This window comes from Mesocricetus auratus, unplaced genomic scaffold (assembly GCF_017639785.1).
Source record: "Mesocricetus auratus isolate SY011 unplaced genomic scaffold, BCM_Maur_2.0 Super-Scaffold_100707, whole genome shotgun sequence".
Lineage (NCBI taxonomy): Eukaryota > Metazoa > Chordata > Mammalia > Rodentia > Cricetidae > Mesocricetus > Mesocricetus auratus.
This window is the reverse complement of record NW_024429269.1, coordinates 8,823,118-8,836,047: the sequence shown is the minus strand read 5'-3', so window position 1 is coordinate 8,836,047 and position 12,930 is coordinate 8,823,118. Positions and strand designations below refer to the sequence as shown.

Here is a 12,930-nt window from a genome sequence, read left to right as displayed (position 1 = left end):
CATTTAGAAAAGCTATACCTTAATGACAGTTTTGATTCAAGAGACTGAACAACCATAAGCCACTGACTGTTGTCTGTAACTATAATATAAAATCGCTATGTGTGTGGGAGTGTATGCAGACTCAAGCCAAGACACTTTGAGCACAATGGACTATGTATATTGGGTGACTCACACAGGACTCTGCAGTGCTCAGCTGGCTTGGATCCATTCAAGATGAGGCTAAACCAATTTAGAATCATTTCTACTGTGTTCCCAGTGACCTCTGCTGAGAGCCTAGTCCCACCTCACCTCTGGGAAACAAAAGGACATTGCCTAGCATGTATCAGCTGCACCCATAAACACACACCCCAACTCCTATTTAGACATCCTAAAATCTGTTCAATATACATATATTTAAGCAAACAAAACATCAAACAGAGAAAGAACCCTCGAAATAATTTAGGGCAGGGCTCTTATTTTTCTTCCACCAGCCACTCAATAGTATTACACTTGGCCTAGGTTCACCTAAATGTCCTGTTTTTCAGCTCACTGTCCCTTGATCACTTTCTCTGTGACATGCCTGGTGGGCCAGTGTTGTTTCCTTACACTATGGTTTTATAACCCATAGGGGTTCTCTCATCCCTGGGTCTTTCTCTGGCGTGGCTGGTCATCGGAAGCCTTCTCTCGGATAGAAGTAGATTCAGGGAACCACAAAGTAAGAGGTGGGCTGAGGCTGAATGCTAGAACTGTTGACTGGCATGCAGTTATGTTCCAGCAACACACACACACACACACACACACACACACACACACACACACACACACACACACCATACCACCTGTCTTCCCCCAATTACTTTACATTCTGAAACATTTTATTTTATCACTAATTTTAGTTTTGATTGACACTGAATCATTTCACTTAAGTTTCCTATACAGTTAATTACATTCACTCACAGCAAGCACAAAATTTTTCTAGCTCAACAAACCATCACCGAGTAAAGGAGTTCTCTTCTTTGAGACATGAGCTATCCTTGGTATTGAGCCTCATATATATGAAATTACACAGCATGGGATCTTTTTTAATTTTTTTGTTTTGTTTCTCAAGACAGAGTTTCTCCATGTAGCCCTCACTGTCTTGGAACTTGCTCTGTAGATCAGGCTGGCCTGGAACTCACAGAAATCTGCCTCTGCCTCTGCCTCCTGAGTGCTGGGATTAAAGGCTTGTGCCACCACTGCCTGGCAGCATGGAATCTTCTGTGTCTGTTTTTCCTTCCATGTTATGACCACTGTTGAATAGAGCAGTGGTTTGTGTCTTTTAATTGTGGTTTGGTATTCCATTGTAGGGCTCTTGCCTAATTGTTTACACTACTGTTAATGGACATCTGGGAAATTTTTTCATTTTACACATTCAGGACATTTTAAACCACCTCTCAGAGAATGTGGTCCTTAGTTCTCTCAGATGGGATTTCAAGGGCTGGATTGCCATATCCCAGGATGCTTGTTTAAACACTTGGGCCTTTGGGGGAAGCAAAAGATAAAATTTGGCTAGCAGATGAAGATGAGTGTGTGTGTGTGTGTGTGTGTGTGTGTGTGTGTGTGTGTGTGTGTGTGTGTGTGCTTTCTGGTGCTGGAGATGGAACCCAGAGCCTCCCCTGAGCTAAGCAAGTGTTCTACTACTGAGCCGCATTCTATCCAAGGCAGAAAGGCTTTTAACCACAGAAAACAACGCAAGAAGAAACACTTTTGGAAAGTTGGGGGGAGATCAAAAACAATTTCTCTGCAAATAATTTAGAATAGTTCAAATAAAAACATATTTTTAAAAAATTCTGAGTAGATGGGAAGAATACCAGCCGCATTCAGTTCTGTGAACAACTCCAACAATGTTACAGAAGCCGTTGAGGCAGGCCATCTAGACTCAGGGCTCAAGAGGTAACTGTTTATGGGTACAAAAGGACATTCCAAAATAAAAAAAAAAAACAGTCCAATATTCTGCTTTAACCAATGGTTTATTTGAAATGGGTTTGTGTAGACAACAGTCAGCTAACAGGATTGGCCAAGGCCTAATCAATAAAACCAATGTTTTTGGAGACATCCTTGGCATAGATTCCCTTCCGGGAGGGAGACAGACTTCATACCACCATGCTGTTGTCACTTAACAGTCAGTTGACATTAATAACACTGAAGATCATTACACTTCCAGAGAGAGAGAGAGAGAAAACAAAAGCCTACACGCACATGTCATGGAAGTGCTTACACATCTTCGGGGAGACAGTCTAAGGTGACCCCAGCCAGCTTCCCTCTGCCTGGCTAGCTTAAGGCTTGTCCTCGGCAAATGGTATTTGAGCAATCTCCAAACAGATATAACAGAAGCCAGGAGGCACATGGCTTTGCTTACATGAGAGACACACCTTCACTGTGGGTTCAGTAGGATGTGGGTCTCCACCCTGTGGCTGACCCTTGCCGTGCAAGCTGCATTACTCTCTGGGAAGGAGACACAGACAGGAGCCCTGGCGCTGCTCTGCACTTGGTCGTCTTGGGCAGGGAGGGAGAGGGAAGGGGCAGGAGGCTCAGGCCTTACATAGGCTTTATGACAGGAACGCCAGACAAGTCTTTACCAGCACTGGGACCTTGTTTGTAATTGCTATAGGATAATTGTACATAGTTATGGGCTATGCTGCCGGGATCTTGCTGGAAGCAAAGAAACTCCATGACCAGGCAGGTTTCCTTAAATTGGCATCTGCTGCTTACCTTGTAAGCACATCCCAAGCTACCTCTAGGAACACAGCTGGATCCAGTCCAGCCCCACGGCAAGTGGGTCCCTGCCTGCTCTTTAGCGGTCCTACCCTCTTTCCCACACAGGAAATCAGAAACTCTTCTGACACCAGTCTTTTATTTATCTTATTTTATAGGACCATGCTTGAGGCCCAGCTCTTGACTCGCCTGCCCCAGCCTCCAGAGCGTGGGGACCACAGGCGTGTACCACCAGGAAGGGCTCTGGGCTTCTGATAAGCCCTCTTGACCCCTGCTTTCCAGGGCGGGATGGTTTGGGTAGTGATGCTGCTTCAAGTCTCTTCTGCCCATCTCTGCCATAAACCACCACCACCTGATTTCTCAAACAAACAGGTCTCCTTCCTCTCTTGAGCCAGGTCAGAAGAAATGCCTGTGGGCTAATCCTGTGAGCATGCTTTTCTTGGTCTGATGCCTGGGAGCGGGAGCGGAGGAGATATCTCAGAGGCAGCAAGAGCAGGAGCTTGTCATCTGAACAGGAGCCAGCCTGGGTGGAAAAAGAATCAGTCCTTTGTCTCCTCTCCCTGGGGATGGCTGAGGTGTTCCTCAGGCTGTGCTGGGGGTGGGGTGACCTCTCCCACTCCCGTTTGCTCACGGCATTGGTTCACACAGCTTCTGACCACTTGGATTTATGTTGCTTCCATACACTCCTCTTCCCACGTAAGAAATCACTCATCCTGGGTGAATGGGAAGCTTTAGAAAAACAGGGCACACACAGTCTGACACGTGGTATTCAGGGAAGCTCATGGAAGGCGAAAGAATGGACATGGGTGCTGAGAAGAAAAACCTTTCGAGAACAAAGGGTACCATACACCACGTTGAGTACTGTTCTCTCTCTTTTAGGCATATTTGATAGTGCCCTTGTGGGAATCTCCGGCCTTCTGTTAGCCATGGGAAACCCTTCATGATGACCTTCAATTAAGGCTAGCCTGAGTTAATATCTCCCTACTGTACTGACACAGACAACAGCCTAGAAGCCAACACAGAATCACCAACACAGGCAACTGTTGCACACTTCCTGATTTTGAGGGGTCTTTATTTTAACTTTCCCATTGTTACATTTGTTCATTTAAGCATGTTCATGCAGAGAATATGACATCTGTTCTGTTTATTTTTTTTGAGACAGGGTCTTCCTATGTAGCCCAGGCTGGCCTAAAACTTACCTCGTAGCCCAGGCTGATCTCCTGAGGGCTGGGATCACAGGTGTGCGTCCTCACATCAGATGGCACGATCTTTTGATTTAACATGATAAACCAATTTCTTTACTAAGTTATCACTTCAGATCTGTTTGGCCACGTTCCCTGTTCAGTTTTTAAAGACCCCAGGAGATGAAGGCTACATTTCAAAAGCTGAGGCTAAAGCACCTCTTGAATTACGTTAGGACAATGACCCTGGGCAGTAATTCAAACCCTGGCTGAACTGTGCAACCCTTTCACATGTTCCAGACAAAGGCCTTCTCATCTGACAGCTTCAGACACTCAACTTATGGCTTAAGACAAAAATCCCAGGGTAGGAATAGCTGACGGGAAATTATCTTCCTTTTGATTTAAAAGAAAAGCTCATTATTATAACAAATGGGAGATTATGGATGATAGCTTTCTTTATTTAAAAAAAATCAACCTGAAAGCCTACATATCCATTTACATTTCCAGACTCTTGTTACCTAGTTTTGCTTAAAAAGCAAAACAAACAACAAATAAAACACTCACTGACTAGGAACACATGTAGCTCAATGGCAAACACTAGCCTAGCATTCACAAGACCCTGAGTTCCATTCCCCAGCACAGCAAAGCAAACATACAATAAAACACTTTTCATGAGGCAAAAGGGGTCAGATGTACAAGGGCAGATTCAGCTACATAGTGAGTTCAAAGCCAGCCTGGACTACATAAGAATTTATCTCAAAAACAACAAAATCCCTCACTGCTTCCTGACTAGTCATTATTGGTTTTCACTGTGCACACTTGAAGGCTTGTCAAAGAAAAGGAAATGCCCAGCTGGGCTCTGGGGATGCCCAGGCTCACTGTCCAGTATGTTTCTCTACAAATGTTAAAGAGGCTTTGTCACTTTCACCAGAGAAGTTATATACCTCGCTCTCATGTCTTTGTTTTTGTGTTTGCATGAGTGTTGGGAACTGGGAAAAGTAATACTGACTTGGAAATCTGGAATATTCTGCACCAGGACAGAGCAGATACATCAGCTCTGCTTCCTGGAGTATCACACAGTAGACTCCGACCAGCTAGGCAGTGCTAATCCAGGCTGCCTGGAAGACTTGAGCAGGGCATTGCCTCCAATTACAGTGTGTGCTGTCCCCTATGGGTGTGAGGAGAGTAGCAGACCCCAGAAATAAGTTGAAGGGACACTGCTACACTGTTTACAGTTTCAGGAACAGGATCTAGCCATATTTAAGAACCTTTTGTGAGCCGCCCTAGCCCTAGACTCATCTTAGCCCAATCCTGGGGCAGGCCTGGAAATGCTGACCAAATGCAACCTGACAGCCCAAGAGTCACAAACTATGACAGGAGTGACATGACCCACATGACATTTCCACTGCGTTGACAGCCAGAATGTGCAACCTAGTCCAATCCACTCTATTCCCCAGGGTGGGGTTGTGTGTGTGACATTCTGACCTCAATTTAAAGATAGGACAAATGACACAGCTCCCAAGTGGGTCCTGCATAAATAGTATACATCACACATCATGACAACTGCTTTGCCTAGAAACTCAATTTAGTCATTTGGCTAGGAGAAAGCTTAATCAGGAAGGAAAAAAAAAGAAGAAGAAAACAATCCCTCCCAGAAATGCTTTCTCCTGCCTGTGTACCTCATTATTGTGGAGACTGTTTAGTCTACTTCTCAAAAGGAGAAAATATGCTCCAGAAAAATGCACACTGCACTGTAAAGTCAAAGGACAAGAAAACAAACCAACAAAAAAACCAAACAAACACTTTCATTCACTAATCTGATTTTAAGATTCAGGTTCAAGAGAGGACTAAGTATCTGACAAGAGGTTGGATTTTAATTCAATCTTTCCAAATGGGTTTAGTTCCCAAATGAAAAAGAATAGTGGAGCCCTAGCACCCCCTACCCCAACATGGCAGCCTCAGCAAAACAGAAGATTCAGAAGGGGAAGTCCATCACTAGCAGACGATTTGGCTGAGGATGATGGGAGGAAGCACCTATGTCCCCAAACCAGTAATCTGGGCAGATGAGACAGATGATCTGGAAAGAAATGTGTCAATGACTCGGCATAGTAATGATGATGATGATGAATGTAGGGCACCTCCAATGGACTGGTCCATCTTCCCACTGCTCCATGGGCTGCTCAGGAACCAAATACCCACCAGAGCTGTCTTTCCAAATCACCATCCTACACCATTTCCTTAAGGAACCTGCCCTATTAAGAACTTCTTTAGAGGATGAAATATCAGGGTGGTACTCTTGCCACGGGAAGCCAGCAATCCACACAAGTTGAAAGGTTTGGGCAATGCAAAATTTGAGGACCTGGGTCATCTGCTCCGTGCTCTGTGTCTCTAAGTGACAGATTTTGAGTTGCTGATCAAACACTGGATAAAGACAGGGATAATCATTCTTTGGGTCAAGATAGAAATTTAGATTCTAACTAAACAGACACAGACCAGAGAACCCACCCTGCTGCAGAGAGCTTTGAGGTCTAGCCACCTAGAAGAGGTAATGACAGCTTCAGTTCAATTTGGAGCGGTATCAGGATGGTCCATGCTGAGACATGGGTATTGCTATGGTTGCCAGGATCATAATGATGGCCAAGGTTTTGATTCCAGGATAGGCAGCGTCAGAAGAGCATTTGGGAGTGGGTACTGTAGGGTTGATTACAAAGGAGGTGGGGACTGCTGTGAAGACAGGTATGACAGATGGGGAGATCAGTCATGGAGCCTCAGGGTGACTACTCTTGGGTCTATGATAGGCATGATGACAGAGCACCCCCCAAACTCAATCTAACGTCTTGGAGTATTCCCAGGAAAGATGATACTCCAGGTCCAGTAGAGCAGTTTCTATCTTTGGAGAGGCAAAGTCTGTTGACACAGCTGCTAGGGAAAGAGAAATAGAAGAGGGGATACGCAAGGAGCAGGAGAGGTTGTAGCGTCAGCTGGATGAAACAAAACTAGATGGCTGACCCCAGGAGAGACAACAAGTGGGCCAGGTGAAGAAACTCAAGAAAGAGAATGGCTGAAGACAGGAAGTGAGTCATTACAGACTGGAGCCCCAGTCACATCTGGCAGAAATACACGAAGGAGGGAGAGCAAGAACTCTCTAGAAAATGAAACACTCAATAAAGAATACTGTCACTCTTCAATCTCCAAAGCTAAACTTGATTGGCTTCTACAGGTATTGCCAGCCCCTCCACCAAAGGAGAGAACATGAGTACAGCGATGCTCTAGGCCTCTGCTCAGTCTCAGAGCTCAGACTCAGAGCATCAGTTCTCTACAAGTGATGGGCAAAGTAGCTGGCGCAGCCCTCTGAGGAAGGACCAGAAAGGAAAGAGAAAAAAAAAACACAGCAAGTGGGGTGACTGTCCCAAAAGGCCAAAGTAGGAACTTCAGCTGTGGTCCTGGAGATGGAGGGAACAAAGACCATGGGAAGGAGTTGGACAGAAAAGATGGCAAAAATGATCAAGACTCCAGATTTGCACCTGAGCCACAGAAATCTGAGGAACCCAGCCTTCAAGTTCAGTTCTGCAAATAAAGATGCTGTTCCTCCCATGGATGGTGAAGATGGGAATGAGAGAGATAACCGCACTGAATAGACCTCCATGTCCTTTGCTTTCTCCTAGCCTCTCTACCCTGGAGCATTCAAGGACAAATCAAACTAGTCTTGTGTATCCTGCTTTGCCCCTTTTAACACTGGCTGGTCTAAACTTTCAAATACATCCACCTCCTATCAAAACCTTGTTCCTCTAGTCACTTCATGTTCTTAATGACAGCGTTAGCCTCCCTGAGGCAGTCTCTGTAAGTCACACACCTGATCTCACAGGCATTTTATCTTGGCCACCAGAAGCTGTGGCCTGAGTAATCACTGTTTTTCTCAAGTGAACCAACTCTGTGATGTCTTTGATTCCTGCTCCCACCACCCCCTGCTTCCTGCTGCTCCTGGACTTGAAGGTCACAGTACTTCAATTGATGGGCTTGGGATACATATGGGGAGAGTTGAGTTAGAGGCCTTTAGCCTTCACTGGGGTATCTTATGGAAGTTCATGCTAGTGCTTGGATTTGTAAAATGATATACTGTGAGATTTTTCTGTTCAAGAGGGTTTTGGTTTCTTAACTTCAGTCAAGAATAAAGGATAATGCAAAGAACTTCAGACAAATGAGACCTTGGTCTTAATGTGCAAGCCCTAGGCCTGCTGTGTAGAAGCATTGGTTTAGTGGGCATAGCAAGGACTTATCCAGTGGACTTGATTGGTTAATATCTAGGAAACAGGCTTTAGAGAGATAGTCACAGCTGAATTCATTTTTTAAAAAGCTATTGGTTGTAGACAATGAAGAGGTAATTTGCCCTCTTCATGTCTATTTCCCTTACAGACAGTTACATCTAAAAGAAATCTGCTCTGCCCCTCTGTTAAAATAAAAGCAAGGGTCAATTTATATGTTCCTGAATGTATGTAGAATTTGTGCACAAGTATCTTCTATGAAAATTATTTGTAATCTGTAGACTTTACTTGGGGGATGATTTCTTGAGATTTAAAATCCTATCCTTAGGGTTGAGGGTTTGTTGTGTTTTTTTTTTCCTTCAAATAAATCTAGTCTTTAAAGTTGAAAGAAATAAAGAGAAAGAATGGAAGAAAGGAATGAAGAAAGAAAGAAAGAAAGAAAGAAAGAAAGAAAGAAAGAAGGGAAGGGAAAGAATGGAAGAAAGAGAGAAAGAAAGAATAATGAAAAGCCTGCTGTACATTCAATTGGTTTTCCTTTTCTCTCCACAGTTCTGCCCGCAACTCTCCGGGTAAGATGCACACCATGGTTAACTCCATGATCTGAGGCATACTTCCTGCTGTTTCTCCCACATGGTACAGTCTGTCAGTATTCAGGCTTGCTGGGTACACTAGATTTTTCACTTGCCTTAGGGAGCAAAGATGGTCACTTCCAGGATTCTTGTTAATGACAGCACCCTGCCTTGCTTCAAGTCATCTCAGCAGCCTGGCCACTCCCTAAGTGAGAATCAGTTTTCTCACTCAATGCCAGTCATAACCAAGATCTTTTTGGTACCCACTGATCTCTATTGTTCCAAAAGTAAAAGGTTAAGAAGCAAAGCGCAGCATCTTTTCTTCCCGAATGCAGCCCCTTGGACCACTCGGCCATCCCTACTGCTGCTTTATTTTCTAAGCTAGCACACATCCCTGATGGTATGGTACCACTTCACAACGTAACAGGTGCCCAGAGGTATTTACTAAAACCATCCAAAAAATCTGGTGTAGCAGCTAAAGGGAGGAAAGCATGCTGCCTCCAGGACCCCATTTTCTGAGAGCCCCCAGTTCGCACATGCAGGCTCGGGGCATCCAGGTTCTGTTCTAATTCAGAGTGGGGCCTGCAGTGGACAAAGCTGGGAACTGGCACTTCCCATCCTTGTTTCAGAGCCCAAGCCACTGTTCAGAAAGAGGCCCGTGGGCCTAAAACTTGCTGGATACAGGAAGGAGACCATGTTAATATTTGTAATTGTTTTCATTGGAATCATACGGTGCTGAAATGTGGTAATCCTAATATGCACGAGGCTGAGAATTGCTGAGGGTTTGAGGCTAGCCTGGACTACAAAGTGTGCTCAAGGCTAGATTGGCATAAAGCCTAAGACTCTGTCTCAAGAAAATCAACCAAACAAACGGTCTGCAGGACAAGGTCTGGTTTCTGCTACAGTGCACATGGGCTGTCTGTCAAGAGCAGGACTTGAGAACTTCCATTGAGATATGATGAAAATGTCCTCTGTGTCTGCCTCCTGGGTCTCAGGTCCTTTGTCACCTTCCAGGGAGCTCTGGGGTCCTCTTCCTCACTACTCTCTGCCCAGTGCTTACCCCTCTCCCCAACTCACTCTGATTCTAGAATTCCAGAGTGACCATTTTGTCCCTTTAGTGCCCAGACGCCATTATAAACTCCCTTCCAAACTATAGATAGTCTAAAATGTTCTTTGGGTATCCAGGAAGCAGGTGTCAATTCCAAGAGGCTGCCAAAGGGCTAGCTCAGAAGTGGTATGCAGAGCCTGCCACCCTTACCCGCCAGGTCCCATCAGAAAAAGACAGCCAGGTATGGGACAGCCACTACTCTTCAGTTACAGAGCTAAAGGGCAGCAGTGGGCAGGGCGGGAAGAAAAACTCTAACATCCTTATTTGAACATATAGAGGAACAAGGACACGCAGAATTTGGATGGCTGGCAACCAGCTGGGAGGCACTGCACCCAGCAGCCAGCTGTGCAGATCTGAGCACAACAGCGCAGGGTAGCGATGCTGGGACTGAAGGCGTGGAACGCTGGCTGGTTGCCTTGCTGGGGCTGGTGCTGACAGAGCCAAAGAAATGTTCTCAGGTTTGTCCTTCAACCGTAAGTTTTTCTGGTTTCACTGCAATCAAGACGTTTATGGCAACTTCACACAAACAAAACAGGGATCAAAGTGAGCAATCTGCAGAAAAGCAAGGCTTGTATGATCTGTGCATGCACCAAACAGGAAGTGAGTGTACCCTGTTCCAATTACACAGGACTGGTCTCTAGTAACATAACGCCCCTTTCCTTTCTCCCAGAAGCACTACTATTGATGTTTGAGCATTGGTGAAACATAGTTTTTAATTTCACACCTCACAGAGCCCAGCTGAATGCTTCATAACAACGTAAACAAAAGTTGGGCCAAGCGCTGCAGACAAGCTGGGAGAGTCGCTTCTCCTGATGCCTATACCTTGAGACTGCAAGGGGACAGACAGCTGCTAACAAACTGGTCAGCTAAGGCCACAGAAATGTGTTTTCTGGTTTGGGGCTGCGGGCACCAGTCTCTTCTGACAAAACCGTGTTAACACTGTGTGCAACAAACCGAATCTCTTTTTCCCTGGAGCCATGGGTAAAATTGCCTCTTATTTCTTCCTTGACTTGTTTTTGGTGGTGTCATAAGCACGGACTATTTCCTCCTGGGTGACGGCTCCATGTTCTTCTTGAGAAAAGGCATACCCATCTACAGAGGAACACACAGGGCGAAGCGGTTAGAGAATGTTCTAGACCAGTGGTTCTCAACCTTCCCAATGCTGGGACCCTTTAATACAGTTCTTCATGATGCACTGACCCCCAACCATAAAATTATTTTGTTGCTTCTTCATAACTGTAAGGTCTCTAATGGTTATGAATTGTAATGTAAATATTTGATATGCAGGATATTTGGTATTCAACCCCCTGTAAAGGCTTATGGGATAGCGACCCACAGGTTGAGAAACATTGTTCTAGACTAAGGATGAACTGCTTTCTAGGAGGACCTCCATTGAACTGTACGGTCATGGGACTTTCTTAGTCATGGACACAGATAGCTGAGATGAAGACACCTGTAAAAGCAAAGGGGCCCTTATCAAGAGGGATTGTGGTGGCGGGGGCTGATCATACTGGGTGGGAACGGCTCAGAGTAGAAGGAGTATGTTTTCTGCACCTGTAAAAAAAAATACCATGGAAGTTTGTTTGATTTGCAGAGCTGTAGGCTGGGAGTCCAATGTCAAGAGGCAGTACCTGGTGAGGACTTCCTTACTGCAGCATAGCGGGGGGGGGGGCTGACAACCCACTCCTGTTAGGCAATATTAATCCATTGTCTGGCATAGAGCCCACGTGACACGGTCACACCTAAAACTCCCCCTTCCATTCCATCATCAGAGCAATTACATGCCCACATGCATTCTGGAGGACCCTCAAACCACAACAGGTAGGTTTTCTAATTTTGGGGGGCTCCGTATGGAAAATGCAAACATGGGCTAGTGGGCCGTGTCTCCACTACCCTACCGCCTATCAAGAGACAATGTCCCCCATCTGCCTGATGCTATTATGAGAGCATAAATATGTCAGGAAAGGTACCCCTAATAGCAAAGCCATCGAAGCACATGGGATGCTTGGAGAGTTCCAGTTCATGCACTGGACTGAAGTGGCTTTGTTTCTGAGTGACCACAGGAGAGGGCAGATTTAGTGGACGGTTCCATGACCACAGAAGGACTGAGCCTCCCAGGGTAATAACATGACACGTATCACAAGCTGTTCTACACACTGCATGAAAATAGCTCAAGGATCCACCCATGACCGCACATGATACCATGTTCCCACCTCACAGCTGAGGAGATTAAGGCCCAGAGACTTTTTTACTTGCCCAAGGTCACAGAGCTGGGAAGCAAAGCTAGGCAGTGTGACTGGCCGACTCCTGACAACCCCTGCTGGGGCAGAGGGACAGAAAGTCCCATTGCTCATCAGTTAGATGTCCTGGCCAGAAGATGGCTCAGTCAAATCTAGAAGGTTGTAAGGCACCCAGGTCTTCGTGATTGCACTTTATCAATGGAGCTGGTCACTGATGAGCTACTTTTAAACATTGCTTTTTCTTTTTTGCAGTGCGGGGGATAGAACCCAAGGCCTTCTGCATCCTAGGTAAGCGCTCTGAGGCATACCCTCCCCCTCCAGCAATATTCTCTGAAAGGAGAAAAAGAGATCAGAAAAGGTAGGCAGCTGTCAACTTGTTGATTTCCTCAGATGTCTGACAGAGAGTAAAATCTGCCGGGTGTGTGAAGACACAGTCACAAGCAGGACAGGCTGACAGAAGGCTGTAAGGGAAGACTCCATGCTGTTGTTCATTTGTGGGGCCAGAACCCAGAACTCCTGTTCCTAGGCTGGCTTCCTGCCCTTCAGGAGAATGAGCCTGCCAGCTACTCCCCAGAAAGCCTAAAGGCTTGGGTGGTCCCTAGGGATTCCTGTGTATAGTGGGCAAAGGACACTCAGGGTCCCCTGAGGGCCCGGGGTCTGAGCAATGGGGAGGAGAGTCAGGGAGACTGGGGGGGGGCAGTGAAAGTGGGAAGATGGAACCTCTGTAAGCACAGAGACAGAGACACAGAGACACGCACTCCTGCCTGCTGCCCATTTCCAGCAAGAATCAATCCCCCAGACAGGAAGTCCCGCCATGTGGAAGTCATAGGGGAGCAG

General features: G+C 45.9%; 1 protein-coding gene and 1 pseudogene across 4 annotated transcripts in view; one reads left to right on the top strand and one right to left on the bottom strand.

Annotated features, from left to right (window-relative positions):
• Positions 1 to 1,969: 1,969 nt before the first annotated feature.
• The window catches only part of Atp8a2 (ATPase phospholipid transporting 8A2), a 547,410-nt gene continuing 536,449 nt past the window's right edge, over positions 1,970 to 12,930 (bottom strand). For all 4 annotated transcript variants that reach the window (XM_040740602.1, XM_040740601.1, XM_040740603.1 and 1 more), the window contains one exon: positions 1,970 to 10,945. In XM_040740602.1, coding sequence (XP_040596536.1) covers positions 10,848 to 10,945 — 98 coding nt within the window. In that variant the 3' untranslated portion in view covers positions 1,970 to 10,847. The remainder of the gene's footprint in view (positions 10,946 to 12,930) is intronic.
• LOC121137834 lies at positions 5,864 to 7,552 on the top strand (annotated as a pseudogene).